The 20104-nt window shown below is 45.2% G+C and overlaps 1 protein-coding gene across 1 annotated transcript in view; it reads right to left on the bottom strand.

Moving 5' to 3' along the window:
* mepceb (methylphosphate capping enzyme b) overlaps window positions 1-20104 on the bottom strand; it is a 30824-nt gene that overhangs the window by 9981 nt on the left and 739 nt on the right. Inside the window, exon 2 of the mRNA XM_090214959.1 lies at window positions 18003-19883. Coding sequence (XP_090071085.1) covers window positions 18003-19835 — 1833 coding nt within the window. The 5' untranslated portion in view covers window positions 19836-19883. The remainder of the gene's footprint in view (window positions 1-18002; window positions 19884-20104) is intronic.

The raw sequence follows: 20104 nt of genomic DNA, 5'->3' as shown, positions 1-20104 counted from the left end.
AGCGGTTGGAGATTAGGGGTTGGAGAGTAGGGGTTAGAGAGTAGGGGTTAGAGAGTAGGGGTTAGAGAGTAGGGGTTAGAGAGTAGGGGTTAGAGAGTAGCGGTTGGAGATTAGGGGTTGGAGAGTAGGGGTTAGAGAGTAGCGGTTGGAGAGTAGCGGTTGGAGAGTAGAGGTTAGAGAGTAGGGGTTAGAGAGTAGCAGTTGGAGATTAGGGGTTGGAGAGTAGAGGTTAGAGAGTAGCGGTTGGAGAGTAGGGGTTGGAGAGTAGGGGTTAGAGAGTAGGGGTTAGAGAGTAGGGGTTAGAGAGCAGGGGTTAGAGAGTAGGGGTTGGAGAGTAGAGAGCAGGGGTTAGAGAGTAGGGGTTAGAGAGTAGGGGTTGGAGAGTAGAGAGTAGGGGTTAGAGTGTAGAGAGTAGGGGTTGGAGAGTAGAGAGTAGGGGCTAGAGAGTAGGGGTTAGAGAGTAGGGGTTAGAGAGTAGAGAGTAGGGGTTAGAGAGTAGGGGCTAGAGAGTAGGGGTTAGAGAGTAGGGGTTAGAGAGTAGAGAGTAGGGGTTGGAGAGTAGGGGTTAGAGAGTAGGGGTTAGAGAGTAGGGGTTAGAGAGTAGGGGTTAGAGAGTAGGGGTTAGAGAGTAGGGGTTAGAGAGTAGGGGTTAGAGAGTAGCGGTTGGAGATTAGGGGTTGGAGAGTAGGGGTTAGAGAGTAGCGGTTGGAGAGTAGCGGTTGGAGAGTAGAGGTTAGAGAGTAGGGGTTAGAGAGTAGGGGTTAGAGAGCAGGTGTTAGAGAGTAGGGTTTAGAGAGTAGAGGTTAGAGAGTAGCGGTTGGAGAGTAAGGGTTAGAGAGTAGGGGTTAGAGAGTAGGGGTTGGAGAGTAGGGGTTAGAGAGTAGCGGTTAGAGAGTAGGGGTTAGAGAGTAGGGGTTAGAGAGTAGCGGTTGGAGAGTAAGGGTTAGAGAGTAGCGGTTAGAGAGTAGGGGTTAGAGAGTAGGGGTTGGAGAGTAGGGGTTAGAGAGTAGAGAGTAGGGGTTAGAGAGTAGCGGTTAGAGAGCAGGGGTTAGAGAGTAGAGGTTAGAGAGTAGCGGTTAGAGAGTAGGGGTTAGAGAGTAGGGGTTAGAGAGTAGCGGTTAGAGAGTAGAGGTTAGAGAGTAGAGGTTAGAGAGTAGCGGTTAGAGAGTAGAGAGTAGCGGTTAGAGAGTAGAGGTTAGAGATTAGGGGTTAGAGAGTAGGGGTTAGAGAGTAGCGGTTGGAGATTAGGGGTCAGGAGGTAGATTTGGGATAGGGTGTCAGTATATATCAGAGAAGTAAACAGACTTGATGGAAATAAACATTACAGAGCTCTGCAACACTATCTGATTGAGAGAGATAGAGGCAGTAACGCAGAAGAACAACTCTTTCTAACTTTATGTTGGTTAAGAGTGAAATTAACGAGATGAAATTAGTCAAATGGTACAATTGAAGATCAATACAGGAGGAAAGGATTGACAGAGAGTGTGAGTTAAAAGACCTGTCTAGATAGCTACATTCATATTGTCAATTAGCTTACTGGCTAGCTCCAACTGTTTTACTGGTAGTAACCATAGCAACATGGCCACTGAGGCGGCTAGCAGCGCTAGCAGAGACTGAGAGACTTCCTCCCCGTTTTGTTCTTGGAATTTCCAGTCTAAATCCAATCAGAGAAAGGAAGAATCAACGTTAACAACAGAATTCCGAGGGAGAACCCAGTTTGCTGACTGCTCACACAACAGGACTGTTACAAACCTGTTATTTGACAGAGACCACACTACTGTAACCAGGCATTTCAGCCAGGGCAGTGGGGCTGCACTCAGCTCTGTTGTGCAGGACTTCCCCACCCTGGGATAGATGGAGGAAACCAAAAAGGACAGCACCCCGACCTCTCCCCTCAGGCACCACCAGCAGCAACCCAGACCCACACAACAGGTCTGTCCTCCCCCCTGCCTGCCTACCAACACCAGAGCCATGACCACCTCCAGACTGCTGAGAGACAGGCTGGCTCTGTTAGAGGTATGGGTTACTGAGCTGAAGGAGCAGCCCCCCAGCTACACCACCTCCAGCCTGCTGAGAGACAGGCTGGCTCTGTTAGAGGTATGGGTTACTGAGCTGAAGGAGCAGCCCCCCCCTCCATGTACACAGACCCTGTGTATCCCAGCCACACACAGACACCCCTCCATGTACACAGACCCTGTGTACCCCAACCACAGATCGTAAACCCACAACTCTGGTAAAACCCACTGATGTGGCCATCCTCATTGATTCAAATGGGAAATTCATAAAGGAAAACCTCTTCTCCCGCCACGAGGTGTCCAAAATATGGTGCCCAAAAAACACAGGATGCACTCCACATCCTGTCCCAGCCTGACTTTGGCACAGCAGGCCACATTATTATTCACACCGCACCAACAACCTGCGAGAGGAGCAGGAGAGAGTAGGCAGCCTGGTCAACAGAGCAGCAGAGAGGGTATCTGGGCGGTTCCCCAACTCCCACATCACCATCTCCACTCTGCTGCCCTGCAAAGACTTTCATCCCCGTACCAGAGGGTGTGGCCTACTCCAGAACGTACACGTTGCTCACCACCCAACAATCACCCCAGAGCATCTGCACGACCACCCACCTGAGGAAGGAGACAGTAGGGATGTTTGCCAAGTCTCTAAAGGACGTGGCACTTGGTAGACAAACACCACCACCTCTACCAGACTGGACCGGGCCCAGTCTACTACCCCACACCAGACCCCCACCTCTTCCAGACTGGACCGGGCCCAGTCTACTACCCCACACCAGACCCCCACCTCTACCAGACTGGATCGGGCCCAGTCTACTACCCCACACCAGACCCCCACCTCTACCAGACTGGCCCGGGCCCAGTCTACTACCCCACACCAGACCCCCACCTCTACCAGACTGGACTGGGCCCAGTCTACTACCCCACACCAGACCCCCACCTCTACCAGACTGGATCGGGCCCAGTCTACTACCCCACACCAGACCCCCACCTCTACCAGACTGGATCGGGCCCAGTCTACTACCCCACACCAGACCCCCACCTCTACCAGACTGGCCCGGGCCCAGTCTACTACCCCACACCAGACACCCACCTCTACCAGACTGGACCGGGCCCAGTCTACTACCCCACATCAGTCTACTACCCCACACCAGTCCAAAATACAATAACTACTGTGTTGTTCAGAGAGATAAACAAGGCAGTCCAAAATACAGTAACTACTGAGTTGTTCACAGAGATAAACAAGACAGACCAAAATACAGTAACTACTGAGTTGTTCAGAGAGATGAACAAGACAGTCCAAAATACAGTAACTGCTGAGTTGTTCAGAGAGATAAACAAGACAATCCAAAATACAGTAACTACTGAGTTGTTCAGAGAGATAGAGATAAACAACACAGTCCAAAATACAGTAACTACTGAGTTGTTCAGAGAGATAAACAAGACAGTCCAAAATACAGTAACTACTCACTACTGAATTGTTCAGCGAGATAAACAAGACAGTCCAAAATACAGTAACGACTGAGTTGTTCAGAGAGATAAACAGCACAGTCCAAAATACAGTAACTACCGAGTTGTTCAGAGAGATAAACAAGACAGTCCAAAATACAGTAACTACTGAGTTGTTCAGAGAGATAAACAAGACAGTCCAAAATACAGTAACTACTGAGTTGTTCACAGAGATAAACAAGACAGTCCAAAATACAGTAACTACTGAGTTGTTCAGAGAGATAAACAGCACAGTCCAAAATACAGTAACTACTGAGTTGTTCAGAGAGATAGAGATGAACAAGACAGTCCAAAATACAGTAACTACTGAGTTGTTCAGAGAGATAAACAAGACAGTCCAAAATACAGTAACTACTGAGTTGTTCAGAGAGATAAACAAGACAGTCCAAAATACAGTAACTACTGAGTTGTTCACAGAGATAAACAAGACAGTCCAAAATACAGTAACTACTGAGTTGTTCAGAGAGATAAACAGCACAGTCCAAAATACAGTAACTACTGAGTTGTTCAGAGAGATAGAGATGAACAAGACAGTCCAAAATACAGTAACTACTGAGTTGTTCAGAGAGATAAACAAGACAGTCCGAAATACAGTAACTACTGAGTTGTTCAGAGAGATAGAGATGAACAAGACAGTCCAAAATACAGTAACTACTGAGTTGTTCAGAGAGATAAACAAGACAGTCCAAAATACAGTAACTACTGAGTTCTTCAGAGAGATAGAGATGAACAAGACAGTCCAAAATACAGTAACTGAGTTGTTCAGAGAGATAGAGATAAACAAGACAGTCCGAAATACAGTAACTACTGAGTTATTCAGAACCCCTACTCTCTACTCTCTAACCCCTACTCTCTAACCCCTACTCTCTAACCCCTACTCTCTACTCTCTAACCCCTACTCTCTAACCCCTACTCTCTAACCCCTACTCTCTAGCCGCTAATCTCTAGCTCCTACTCTCTACTCTCTAGCCCCTAATCTCTAGCTCCTACTCTCTAACCCCTACTCTCTAACCCCTACTCTCTAACCCCTACTCTCTACTCTCTAACCCCTACTCTCTAACCCCTACTCTCTAACCCCTACTCTCTACTCTCCAACCCCTACTCTCTAACCCCTACTCTCTAACCCCTACTCTCTACTCTCTACTCTCTAGCCGCTAATCTCTAGCTCCTACTCTCTACTCTCTAGCCGCTAATCTCTAGCTCCTACTCTCTACTCTCTAGCCCCTAATCTCTAGCTCCTACTCTCTACTCTCTAGACCCTACTCTCTAGACCCTACTCTATAACCCCTACTCTCTAACCCCTACTCCTGTTGATCACTCAGCAGCACTCAGCTGATCAAATCAAATCAAATCAGAGTAGCTGATCACTCAGCAGTTAGTATATTTTGGACTGTCCTGTTGATCACTCTTAACAACTCAGTAGTTACTGTCTTTCTGACTGCTATTCTTTCTTTCTGCAACATGAAATCACTATCAGTTAACATGTGGAACATTCAGGGCCTAAACTCATCAACCTTTGGACTGAAGAGTTTAGCACTGGAGTTTACGAGAAAATGGTCAAGATGTTGACGTCATCATTCTGCAGGAGACATGGTGTAAGGCTGACATCGTAACTCACTGTCCCACAGGCTACAGAGAGGAACTTGTGCCATCACAGAAATACAGCTCTGTCAATAAAAACATCTGATCACAGCCGAATTACGTTGTTCCTCAAAATAACAGACATGGAAACAACCACACATTCACAGCCCAGTAAGCTGAACAACATCAGACATTCACAGCCCAGTAAGCTGTACAACATCAGACATTCATACAGATGAGCCCAAAACAGCACAGAAGAAACCAGACAGCAACTGGATACCACATTCACTCACAGTAAAGAAGGCATCAATCTAGCAGTAAAAACATCAACTATATATTCAGGCAAACATTCACTCACAGTAAAGAAGCCATCAATCTAGCAGTAAAAACATCAACTATATATTCAGGCAAACATTCACTCACAGTGAAGAAGGCATCAATCTAGCAGTAAAAACATCCACTATATATTCAGGCAAACATTCACTCACAGTGAAGAAGGCATCAATCTAGCAGTAAAAACATCAACTATATATTCAGGCAAAACGGCTAAAGAAGCACAACTGAAATTGAGTAAAAACAAACCAGAGTCTGACGGCAGTACTTTAGAGATCTAACACCCTCATGTAAATACTGACGGCAGTACTTTAGAGATCTAACACCCTCATGTAAATACTGATGGCAGTACTTTAGAGATCTAACACCCTCATGTAAATACTGATGGCAGTACTTTAGAGATCTAACACCCTCATGTAAATACTGATGGCAGTACTTTAGAGATCTAACACCCTCATGTAAATACTGATGGCAGTACTTTAGAGATCTAACATCCTCATGTAAATACTGATGGCAGTACTTTAGAGATCTAACACCCTCATGTAAATACTGATGGCAGTACTTTAGAGATCTAACACCCTCATGTAAATACTGATGGCAGTACTTTAGAGATCTAACATCCTCATGTAAATACTGATGGCAGTACTTTAGAGATCTAACACCCTCATGTAAATACTGATGGCAGTACTTTAGAGATCTAACATCCTCATGTAAATACTGATGGCAGTACTTTAGAGATCTAACACCCTCATGTAAATACTGATGGCAGTACTTTAGAGATCTAACACCCTCATGTAAATACTGATGGCAGTACTTTAGAGATCTAACACCCTCATGTAAATACTGATGGCAGTACTTTAGAGATCTCCTAACACCCTCATGTAAATACTGATGGCAGTACTTTAGAGATCTAACACCCTCATGTAAATACTGATGGCAGTACTTTAGAGATCTCCTAATACCCTCATGTAAATACTGATGGCAGTACTTTAGAGATCTAACATCCTCATGTAAATACTGATGGCAGTACTTTAGAGATCTAACACCCTCATGTAAATACTGATGGCAGTACTTTAGAGATCTAACACCCTCATGTAAATACTGATGGCAGTACTTTAGAGATCTCCTAATACCCTCATGTAAATACTGATGGCAGTACTTTAGAGATCTAACATCCTCATGTAAATACTGATGGCAGTACTTTAGAGATCTAACACCCTCATGTAAATACTGATGGCAGTACTTTAGAGATCTAACATCCTCATGTAAATACTGATGGCAGTACTTTAGAGATCTAACACCCTCATGTAAATACTGACGGCAGTACTTTAGAGATCTCCTAATACCCTCATGTAAATACTGATGGCAGTACTTTAGAGATCTAACACCCTCATGTAAATACTGCCGGCAGTACTTTAGAGATCTAACACCCTCATGTAAATACTGACGGCAGTACTTTAGAGATCTAACACCCTCATGTAAATACTGATGGCAGTACTTTAGAGATCTCGTAATACCCTCATGTAAATACTGACGGCAGTACTTTAGAGATCTAACATCCTCATGTAAATACTGACGGCAGTACTTTAGAGATCTAACACCCTCATGTAAATACTGACGGCAGTACTTTAGAGATCTAACATCCTCATGTAAATACTAATGGCAGTACTTTAGAGATCTAACACCCTCATGTAAATACTGACGGCAGTACTTTAGAGATCTAACATCCTCATGTAAATACTGACGGCAGTACTTTAGAGATCTAACATCCTCATGTAAATACTGATGGCAGTACTTTAGAGATCTAACATCCTCATGTAAATACTAATGGCAGTACTTTAGAGATCTAACACCCTCATGTAAATACTGACGGCAGTACTTTAGAGATCTAACATCCTCATGTAAATACTGACGGCAGTACTTTAGAGATCTAACATCCTCATGTAAATACTGACGGCAGTACTTTAGAGATCTAACATCCTCATGTAAATACTAATGGCAGTACTTTAGAGATCTAACACCCTCATGTAAATACTGACGGCAGTACTTTAGAGATCTAACATCCTCATGTAAATACTAATGGCAGTACTTTAGAGATCTAACACCCTCATGTAAATACTGACGGCAGTACTTTAGAGATCTCGTAATACCCTCATGTAAATACTGACGGCAGTACTTTAGAGATCTCGTAATACCCTCATGTAAATACTGACGGCAGTACTTTAGAGATCTAACATCCTCATGTAAATACTAATGGCAGTACTTTAGAGATCTAACACCCTCATGTAAATACTGATGGCAGTACTTTAGAGATCTAACATCCTCATGTAAATACTGATGGCAGTACTTTAGAGATCTCCTAATACCCTCATGTAAATACTGATGGCAGTACTTTAGAGATCTAACATCCTCATGTAAATACTGATGGCAGTACTTTAGAGATCTCCTAACACCCTCATGTAAATACTGATGGCAGTACTTTAGAGATCTAATACCCTCATGTAAATACTGATGGCAGTACTTTAGAGATCTAACATCCTCATGTAAATACTGATGGCAGTACTTTAGAGATCTAACATCCTCATGTAAATACTGATGGCAGTACTTTAGAGATCTAACATCCTCATGTAAATACTGATGGCAGTACTTTAGAGATCTCCTAATACCCTCATGTAAATACTGATTAGAGATCGACCAATCAATCGGAATGGCCAATTAATTAGGGCCGATTTCAAGTGTTCATAACAATCGGAAATCGGTATTTTTGGGTGGCGATTTTGCCAATTAAAAAAAAAAATATATATATATATATATATATATATATTTTGCCGATAAAAAAAAAAAGTCAGTTAAGAACCCATTATTTATTTTCAATGACACTTATTTTCAATGACGGCCTAGGAACGGTGGGTGAACTGCCCTGTTCAGGCGCAGAACGACAGATTTTCACCTTGTCAGCTCGGGGGATCCAATCTTGCAACCTTACAGTTAACTAGTCCAACGCTCTAACCACCTGCCTCTCATTGCACTCCACGAGGAGCCTGCCTGTTACGCGGCTGCAGTAGAAGCCAAGGTAAGTTGCTAGCTAGCATTAAACTTATCTTATAAAAAACAATCAATCATCACTAGTTAACTACACATGGTTGATGATATTACTAGTTTATCTAGCGTGTCCTGCGTTGCATATAATCGATGCAACGCTGGGGGATGATTTAACAAAAGCGCATTTGCGAAAAAAGCACAATCGTTGGACGACTGTACCTAACCATAAACACCAATGCCTTTCTTAAAATCAATACACAGAAGTATATATTTTTAAACCTGCATATTTAGCTAAAATAAATCCAGGTTAGGAGGCAATATTAACCAGGTGAAATTGTGTCACTTTTCTTGCGTTCATTGCACGCAGAGTCAGGGTATATGCAACAGTTTGGGCCGCCTAATTTGCCAGCATTTTACATAATTATGACATAACATTGAAGGTTGTGCAATGTAACAAGAATATTTAGACTTAGGGATGCCACCCGTTAGATAAAATATAGAACGGTTCCATATTTCACTAAAATAATAAACGTTTTGTTTTCGAAATGATAGTTTCCGGATTCGACCATATTAATGACCAAAGGCTCGTATTTCTGTGTGTTATTATGTTATAATTAAGTCTATGATTTGATAGAGCAGTCTGACTGAGCGATGGTAGGCAGCAGCAGGCTCGTAAGCATTCATTCAAACAGCACTTTAGTGCGTTTTGACAGCAGCTCTTCGGAAGCACAGCGCTGTTTATGACTTCAAGCCTATCAGCCTAATGGCTGGTGTAACCGATGTGAAATGGCTGGCTAGTTAGCTGGGTGTGCGCTAATAGCGTTTCAAACGTCACTCGCTCTGAGACTTGGAGTAGTTGTTTCCCTTGCTCTGCAAGGGCCGCGGATTTTGTGGAGCGATGGGTAACGATGCTTTGAGGGTAGCTGTTGTCGATGTGTTCCTGGTTCGAGCCCAGGTAGCGGCGAGGAGAGGGACGGAAGCTATACTGTTACACTGGCAATACTAAAGTGCCTATAAGAACATCCAATAGTCAAAGGTATATGAAATTCAAATGGTATAGAGAGAAATAGTCCTATAAATACTATCTTAACTACAACCTAAAACCTCTTACCTTGGAATATTGAAGACTCATGTTAAAAGGAACCACCAACTTTCATATGTTCTCATGTTCTGAACAAGGAACTGAAACGTTAGCTTTCTTACATGGCACATATTGCACTTTTACTTTCTTCTCCAACACTTTCTTTTTCCATTATTTAAACCAAATTGAACATGTTTCATTATTTATTTGAGGCTAAATTGATTTTATTGATGTATTATATTAAGTTAAAATAAGTGTTAATTCAGTATTGTTGTAATTGTCATTATTACAAATAAATACTTATTTTTATTTTATTTTAAATCGGCCGATTAATCGGTATCGGCGTTGAAAAATCATAATCGGTCGAGCTCTAATACTGACGGCAGTACTTTAGAGATCTCCTAATACCCTCATGTAAATACTGCCGGCAGTACTTTAGAGATCTAACATCCTCATGTAAATACTGATGGCAGTACTTTAGAGATCTAACACCCTCATGTAAATACTGATGGCAGTACTTTAGAGATCTAACACCCTCATGTAAATACTGATGGCAGTACTTTAGAGATCTAACACCCTCATGTAAATACTGATGGCAGTACTTTAGAGATCTAACACCCTCATGTAAATACTGATGGCAGTACTTTAGAGATCTAACACCCTCATGTAAATACTGATGGCAGTACTTTAGAGATCTAACACCCTCATGTAAATACTGATGGCAGTACTTTAGAGATCTCCTAATACCCTCATGTAAATACTGATGGCAGTACTTTAGAGATCTAACACCCTCATGTAAATACTGATGGCAGTACTTTAGAGATCTAACATCCTCATGTAAATACTGATGGCAGTACTTTAGAGATCTAACATCCTCATGTAAATACTGATGGCAGTACTTTAGAGATCTAACATCCTCATGTAAATACTGATGGCAGTACTTTAGAGATCTAACACCCTCATGTAAATACTGACGGCAGTACTTTAGAGATCTAACATCCTCATGTAAATACTGATGGCAGTACTTTAGAGATCTAACATCCTCATGTAAATACTGATGGCAGTACTTTAGAGATCTAACATCCTCATGTAAATACTGATGGCAGTACTTTAGAGATCTAACATCCTCATGTAAATACTGATGGCAGTACTTTAGAGATCTAACATCCTCATGTAAATACTGATGGCAGTACTTTAGAGATCTAACATCCTCATGTAAATACTGATGGCAGTACTTTAGAGATCTAATACCCTCATGTAAATACTGATGGCAGTACTTTAGAGATCTAACACCCTCATGTAAATACTGACGGCAGTACTTTAGAGATCTCCAAATACCCTCATGTACAGTGCCTTGCGAAAGTATTCGGCCCCCTTGAACTTTGCAACCTTTTGCCACATTTCAGGCTTCAAACATAAAGATATAAAACTGTATTTTTATGTGAAGAATCAACAACAAGTGGGACACAATCATGAAGTGGAACGACATTTATTGGATATTTCAAACTTTTTTAACAAATCAAAAACTGATAAATTGGGCGTGCAAAAATATTCAGCCCCTTTACTTTCAGTGCAGCAAACTCTCTCCAGAAGTTCAGTGAGGATCTCTGAATGATCCAATGTTGACCTAAATGACTAATGATAATAAATACAATCCACCTGTGTGTAATCAAGTCTCCGTATAAATGCACCTGCACTGTGATAGTCTCAGAGGTCCGTTAAAAGCGCAGAGAGCATCATGAAGAACAAGGAACACACCAGGCAGGTCCGAGATACTGTTGTGAAGAAGTTTAAAGCCGGATTTGGATACAAAAAAATGTCCCAAGCTTTAAACATCCCAAGGAGCACTGTGCAAGCGATAATATTGAAATGGAAGGAGTATCAGACCACTGCAAATCTACCAAGACCTGGCCGTCCCTCTAAACTTTCAGCTCATACAAGGAGAAGACTGATCAGAGATGCAGCCAAGAGGCCCATGATTACTCTGGATGAACTGCAGAGATCTACAGCTGAGGTGGGAGACTGTCCATAGGACAACAATCAGTCATATATTGCACAAATCTGGCCTTTATGGAAGAGTGGCAAGAAGAAAGCCATTTCTTAAAGATATCCATAAAAAGTGTAGTTTAAAGTTTGCCACAAGCCACCTGGGAGACACACCAAACATGTGGAAGAAGGTGCTCTGGTCAGATGAAACCAAAATTGAACTTTTTGGCAACAATGCAAAACGTTATGTTTGGCGTAAAAGCAACACAGCTGAACACACCATCCCCACTGTCAAACATGGTGGTGGCAGCATCATGGTTTGGGCCTGCTTTTCTTCAGCAGGGACAGGGAAGATGGTTAAAATTGATGGGAAGATGAATGGAGCCAAATACAGGACCATTCTGGAAGAAAACCTGATGGAGTCTGCAAAAGACCTGAGACTGGGACGGAGATTTGTCTTCCAACAAGACAATGATCCAAAACATAAAGCAAAATCTACAATGGAATGGTTCAAAAATAAACATATCCAGGTGTTAGAATGGCCAAGTCAAAGTCCAGACCTGAATCCAATCGAGAATCTGTGGAAAGAACTGAAAACTGCTGTTCACAAATTCTCTCCATCCAACCTCACTGAGCTTGAGCTGTTTTGCAAGGAGGAATGGGAAAACATTTCAGTCTCTCGATGTGCAAAACTGATAGAGACATACCCCAAGCGACTTACAGCTGTAATCGCAGCAAAAGGTGGCGCTACAAAGTACTAACTTAAGGGGGCTGAATAATCTTGCACGCCCACTTTTTCTGTTTTTGATTTGTTAAAAAAGTTTGAAATATCCAATAAATGTCGTTCCACTTCATGATTGTGTCCCACTTGTTGTTGATTCTTCACAAAAAAATACAGTTTTATATCTTTATGTTTGAAGCCTGAAATGTGGCAAAAGGTCGCAAAGTTCAAGGGGGCCGAATACTTTCGCAAGGCACTGTAAATACTGAATTTCAACGGCATACACTTACATTTCTGTCTTAATATATTGACTTGAGGATGGATGGGGCAGAGAGACAGGTTTCTACAGTGGAGGATGGATGGGGCAGAGGGACAGGTTTCTACAGTGGAGGATGGATGGATGGGGCAGAGGGACAGGTTTCTACAGTGGAGGATGGATGGATGGGGCAGAGAGACAGGTTTCTACAGTGGAGGATGGATGGATGGGGCAGAGGGACAGGTTTCTACAGTGGAGGATGGATGGATGGGGCAGAGAGACAGGTTTCTACAGTGGAGGATGGATGGATGGGGCAGAGGGACAGGTTTCTACAGTGGAGGATGGATGGATGGGGCAGAGGGACAGGTTTCTACAGTGGAGGATGGATGGATGGGGCAGAGGGACAGGTTTCTACAGTGGAGGATGGATGGATGGGGCAGAGGGACAGGTTTCTACAGTGGAGGATGGATGGATGGAGCAGAGGGACAGGCTTCTACAGTGGAGGATGGATGGATGGGGCAGAGGGACAGGTTTCTACAGTGGAGGATGGATGGGGCAGAGAGACAGGTTTCTACAGTGGAGGATGGATGGATGGGGCAGAGGGACAGGTTTCTACAGTGGAGGATGGATGGATGGGGCAGAGGGACAGGTTTCTACAGTGGAGGATGGGATGGATGGGACAGAGGGACAGGTTTCTACAGTGGAGGATAGATGGATGGGGCAGAGGGACAGGTTTCTACAGTGGAGGATGGATGGATGGGGCAGAGGGACAGGTTTCTACAGTGGAGGATGGATGAATGGGGCAGAGGGACAGGTTTCTACAGTGGAGGATGTATGGATGGGGCAGAGGGACAGGTTTCTACAGTGGAGGATGGATGGATGGGGCAGAGGGACAGGTTTCTACAGTGGAGGATGTATGGATGGGGCAGAGGGACAGGTTTCTACAGTGGAGGATGGATGGATGGGGCAGAGGGACAGGTTTCTACAGTGGAGGATGGATGGGGCAGAGGGACAGGTTTCTACACTGGCATTCCCAGCCACCCTGCTCTTTACTTGGAAGGGAAATCAAATGAGGACAGCGTGGAGGCAGTTCTTGCTAGATCAAGGTGTTTGGCCTAGATAAAGACAGCGAGACAAGGTCAAATACAAGTTCAATTGTAGGCCGTTTACTACACAAATGAAGGTAGCCTATGCATTTGCGGGACTCTGGGGAGTGTTGCTAGTTCAATGTGAAGAGGATGTGCTCACCAAGGGATGTAGGAGGCTGTACCAGATGTTACATTGGACCATTTATCATTTGAAATGGAAACGTTGGCAAAGCATTGAGGCAAACGGGAAGCTGGGCAAACGGGAAGCTGGGCAAACGGGAAGCTGTGCTTTCATCTATCCTACCAACGGGACATGATCGACAAAGGACACAGTGGTTTCTCTTTCACGGTTTATTCTGCAAATACATACACTGTAAGGAACATAGAATTGAGAGAGAGATGAGGGAGGGAGGGAGGGAAAGAGAGGAAGAAAGAGAGGAGGGGAGAGAGAGCGAGAGAAGGTGAGAGTTAAAGGTTCACTGTGCAACTCTGGGATTAGAGGTCAGAGGTAACTCACACATTCCACACCGGTGACAAACACCCCCTGAGCTACAAAGGAAAATATTGACATGATCACATCGTACACACACACACACACACACTTACCAAACAGCAACCACGTCAAAACACACCCTCACAAAATGTGTAGAGCGCAAAAGAGTGTAGCTGCCAGCACAACAGGCAGAATAATAAGGAGTGAGAAAAAGAGAGAGAGAGGCCAGTTGGCAGAGGGAAAGAGGAAGTCTGGACTAGTGGGAGCAGCGTGGGCTAGGTTTCTTTCTAAATGTAATCTGTTAGTTACTAGTTACCTGTCCAAAATGATAAAATCAGTCATGTCACTTTTTTGATTCCCCAAACTCAGTAACAATGTGATTACTTTCAGTGACGTTTGGATTTCTTTCCCCTGAAGAGGCAGAAGACACAAAGGATCCATCAAATGCATTGGTGGTCATCGTAGTAGTCTCTGATTGGTGGTCATCATAGTAGTCTCTGATTGGTGGTCATCATAGTAGTCTCTGATTGGTGGTCATAATTTGGTGTCATCATAGTATTCTCTGATTGGTGGTCATCATTTGGTGTGTCATAATAGTGGTCTCTGATTGGTGGTCATCATTTGGTGTGTCATCATAGTGGTCTCATAGTCTGATTGGTCAGACTCGCTCAGGTGTAACAAACTGGAAGATAAATGGTGCAGGAGGGGATGGCTGCCATTTTACGGGCTCCTAACCAACTGTGCTATTTTGTTAGCTTTTTTACATTGTTTGTAACTTAGTTTGTACATAATGTTGCTGGTATTGCCTCTTATTACCGAAAAGAGCTTCTGGACATCAGAACAGTGATTACTCACCTCAAACTGGACAAATATTTTTTCTTTAATGAGTCTGACGTGAAGGATATACTGCTTCTCAGAGGCCCAAATCCCCGTCATTCACGTGAAGAAAAGACGGAGGTACAGGGGGCGGAGGTCAGGGTGAGGATTCGTCGGCGAGTGGGTAAACTGCCTCTACCATTCTATTGGCCACCGTACAATCACTGGAGAATAAACTGGATGATCTACGATCGAGACTATCCTACCAACGGGACATTAAAAACTGTAATATCTTATGTTTCACCGAGTCGTGGCTGAACTACAACACGGATAATATAGAGCTGCGTTTTCAGGACATCGAAGCTACGTCTGGTAAGACGAGGGTGGGGGGGGGGGTCTATTTGTCAATAACAGCTGGTGTGCAATGTCTAATATTAAAGAAGTCTCAAGGTATTGCTCGCCTGAGGTAGAGTACCTTATGATTAGCTGAAGACCACACTATCTACCAAGAGAGTTTATCAGTGGTTCCCATACTTCTTAATGTCCCGTACCCCTTCAAACATTCAACCTCCAGCTGCGTACCCCCTCGAGCACCAGGGTCAGCGCACTCTCAAATGTTGTTTTTTACCATCATTGTAAGCCTGCCACACATACACACACACACACACACACACACACTATAAGATACATTTCTTAAACAGAAGAATGTGTGTGAGTTTGTCACAACCCGGCTCGTGGGAAGTGACAAAGAGCTCTTATAGGACCAGCGCGCAAATAATAATCAATCATTTTGCTCTTTATTTAACCATCTTACATATAAAACCTTATTTGTTCATCAAAAATTGTGAATAATTCACCACAGGTTAATGAGAAGGGTATGCTTGAAAGGATGCACATAACTCTGCAACGTTGGGTTGTATTGTAGAGAGTCTCAGTCTTAAATCATTTTCCACACACAGTCTGTGCCTGTATTTAGTTCAAGTTCATGTTTTGTATTCATGCTAGTGAGGGCCGAGAATCCACTCTCACATAGGTACGTGGTTGCAAAGGGCATCAGTGTCTTAAGGACAACAAAGTCAAGGTATTGGAGTGGCCATCACAAAGCCCTGACCTCAATCCTATAGAACATTTGTGGGCAGAACTGAAAAAGCATGTGCGAGCAAGGAGGCCTACAAACCTGACTCAGTTACACCAGCTCTGTCAGGAGGAATAGGCCAAAACTCACCCAACTTATTGTGGGAAGCTTGTGGAAGGCTACCCGAAACGTTTGACCCAAGTTAAACAATTTAAAGGCAATGCTACCAAATCCATAAGACTGCTGAACCCCCCCCTACTCAATGTGTATTATGTATATGCATAGTCACTTTACAGAGAATCGCTCCAGCTGTCTCCAAGCAAAACACACACACTAACAGGTGTACAAGCACTCACACACAGGCCGGCAATCACAGCTGCAGCCCAGTGTAGTCGATCACAGCTGCAGCCGAGTGTAGTCGATCACAGCTGCAGCCCAGTGTGGTCGATCACAGCTGCAGCCCAGTGTGGTCGATCACAGCTGCAGCCCAGTGTGGTCGATCACAGCTGCAGCCCAGTGTGGTCGATCACAGCTGCAGCCCAGTGTGGTCGATCACAGCTGCAGCCCAGTGTGGTCGATCACAGCTGCAGCCCAGTGCAGGCTTCAGACAAAGTAGGCCTCTTTCTTCTGTCTTACACACATCAAACAGATGTAACCACAAGGTGATACAGACCTAATTCCTTCTAGCGAAATCACAGTTTGAATATGTGGTAAACTGCTTCAGAAAACACAAGTCCTTACAGAGACAAAAGTGTGTGTGTTGCAGGGAGTGATGGTTGTTGGCCTGTGTCAACACATCTAACTCTCTTAGGACATGTCCAGCAGCTCCACTTCATTTAAACTGAGAGGAAACCCGTCTTTGAATTGAATAGAATTCTACGATTCACAGCAATGAGAGTTTGAATCAGTTTCCTCTCACGACCTTCACCAGCCAGGTTGTTAAATCAAATTATATGTCAACTTAAAGAACCGGTTGTCCGTGTAGTTGGTATTTTTTTGCAGGTAGGAATGTGAGAAAATATACCCACAGGAAAGGATAATTACAACAACTGTTCAGTGTCTTCAGAGTTGTATCACCTGAAGTATGCACACATGAACAAGACACATGAACAAGACACATGAACACTAGCCCAGGTGGTGCAGGTGTTCACATGGTTCTGCTTCAGGTGACAGAAATCTGAAGGCACAACCAGCGCTTCCAAAAAGACCAACCACACAGACAACCGGTAAAGTTAATATATTATTTTATTCAGCATTCTGGCTCATTTCTGTCAAACATGGAATAAAATGCAATTCAACATCCGGTTTCCAGGACAGACAGACAGACAGACAGACAGACAGACAGACAGAAGCAGACAGACAGACAGACAGACAGACAGACAGACAGACAGACAGACAGACAGACAGACAGACAGACAGACAGACAGACAGACAGAGGCAGACAGACGTACAGACAGACAGATGTACAGACAGACAGAGGCAGACAGACAGATGTACAGACAGAAGCAGACAGACAGACAGACAGACAGACAGACAGACAGACAGAAGCAGACAGACAGACGTACAGACAGACAGACAGAGGCAGACAGACAGACGTACAGACAGACAGATGTACAGACAGACAGAGGCAGACAGACAGATGTACAGACAGACAGAGGCAGACAGAGGGGCCATCTTGTCCTATAAGATGGAGGCTAGTAGCTTACAGCAGAAACACAGAAAACTCAGACTACTTATACATGTTATAACAGCTCATAGAGGCTGGATATACATGTCATAACAGCTCAAATACCACATGTTCAGTCTGGCTTTCTCCTCAGCTCAGCCCTCTCACTCACCTCTAACTAAGCTGTAAGTATTTTACATTTCAATTATATTGTTTTATTCTCTTTTTGCTGTACAGGTTTTTTGAAAGTCGCATTAAATCCCATATATTATTATTAGTTCATAATGTCCACCTATGACATATCATATCACCCACACACACACACACTCTCTCTCTCTCTTACCGTTATGAAGGAGACGTTGTTGGGGAACGTTCCAGGTGTTCCGTGGGCCAGGGTGGAGGGGGGGAAGAGGGGGGGAGCAGCCATGGGACCCCGACACACCCTGAAGGAGAGGGGGAACGGAGGGAGAGGGCGACCTACACCCCGGGAGCCACTCGAGGGCGACAGCAACGTCAGGGTTCTCTTCAGTTCCTCTAGAGCGCTACACTCCTCGTTCTGGCCCTCCTCCTCCATCTTCTTCTCAGCCGTACCGGACGCCATCTTAGTTCCGCTCTGTGTTCTTCCTTCACTCTGCTCAGCTGTCTCAGCTTTCTGTTTACTTTCTCCCCCTCTCTCCCCACCTCTGGCATCCTGTGTGAGTCGTTCGGACAGGAAGTGGCGAATGTTCTGCCTAGCGGCGTGCACCAGCCGCCCGTCCACATCAATACCTAGGATGTGGGCCGGGTTAAAGTGGCGTGCGATGGCCAGGGTCAGATGACCGGTGCTGCAGCCAATGTCCAGCACTGTCTTCCCTCTGAACCAATCGGGTCGAAGCAGGCCCAGACGAGGGTCCTCAAACCGCCCCACCTGCCCATCACGGTAACCGTAGTAACCGTGGTAGCCGTAATAACGGCTGTAGTTGCCGTGCTGGAACCTGTTTTTCTTCTTCTGGGGTTTGTGGCCGAAGGAACTCTGGGGCTGTTGCTGACCTCCCACTACTGACCCTGACCTCTGACCTCTGAGGCCTGATCCTGGCACCAGGGGGGTGTGGAAGGTGTTGGGTGGGGCAGTGGTGAGGGCGGGGGTCGGATTAACCGACGAATGGTCAGATCTCGTTGAGGTGGTACGCCGCCGCTTACGCTGCCGATGGCCTCCGTCACCATGGGGACGGGGTTTAGAGGTGGAGCCAAGTGGCGGGTGGGTGTGTCTCCGGGGCAGAATGGGCGGAACTACCTCATCCCGACAGTTGATGGTGGTGTTGAGTTCGTAGGGCAGAGGAGACTGTGGCACTGTGCTTCCAGAGAGGCCCTCTCTGGGAGCCTCCGGTACTGCAGCTAGCTCACCAGTAACGCTGACGCTGGCAGGGAACAGAGCCAACACCTCACCTCCTGTCCCCGAATCACCCCCAGCTTCTACCTTTGACCCCTCAGTCAGTGTGGGGGGTTCAGGCTGCGCCCCCCCTCCTCCTCCTCCGTGGTGACGGTTGCGGTGTCTCTTCCTGTTTTTCATGGGGGAGACCAGCACCCCTCCCCCCTCCTCCCCTCCCCCACTCTTCAGGTTCAGGGGGTCTGTGATGTCACGCGGTACCAGGATCTCTACAGGGTCTCTGGCCCGGGCCGGTAGGGGCGAGGACTTGGGCGTCTCAGCGTTCAGTGTGCGGCTCACCTCCTCATCCATTAGAGAATTGAGGTTCAGCGGGTCGAAAATGTTCCCGCCCAACAGGAAGTTGGAGGGAAGGACGGGGTCTGATTGACTGTCACTGTTGGCTCGGCGACGGCGCTTCCCGAAGCCCGGGTGCTTGAAGCTGCCGCCCAGGGAGTAGCGCCGCTTCCCCATTCGCTGCTGCTGTCCTGGAGGGAAGACCTGGGGGTTGTTGTGGAGGGGCTGAAGGCCATTTTTGGTCTTTAGGGGGTGTGTACTTCTTGTTTTGGGGCCGTGGGGATGTGGCTGTTCCGTTAGAACCAAACTTCCGGTGAATCCGGTTGGTCCCAGACAGGGAGGGTGAGGGGACATCATTACCCCACCCACCCTGTCCACTCCCCCCCCTCCTCCTGACGCAGGGCCTTCTGGGACAGCAGCGTCACCCCGCCCATCACGCGGTAGAACAGTCTCTTTGTCCAATGACATCCTGATCATCTTTTTCCTCTGGGAGACACTGCGGGCGCCTCGGCCAATGGCATCGATCTACAGACAGGAAGTGGGAGGAGTTAGGGGTCATTTACACACCAGATTAAAAAAACAGCTGATCTAAGGCAGTATCTCAAATGACACCATATTCCCGTTGTTGTGCACTACTTTTGAACCGAGTCAAGCTGCCACACATAGGGCTCTAGTCAGAAGTAGTGCACTATTTAAAAGATAACAGGGAGCCAGCCATATGAAACACTTCCCTCCAAACCTGTTAC

This window comes from Oncorhynchus mykiss, chromosome 21 (genome assembly GCF_057628025.1).
Source record: "Oncorhynchus mykiss isolate SJ-2025 chromosome 21, ASM5762802v1, whole genome shotgun sequence".
Lineage (NCBI taxonomy): Eukaryota > Metazoa > Chordata > Actinopteri > Salmoniformes > Salmonidae > Oncorhynchus > Oncorhynchus mykiss.
Note: the sequence above shows the minus strand (reverse complement) of the source record. Positions and strands in the feature narration are given on the sequence as shown.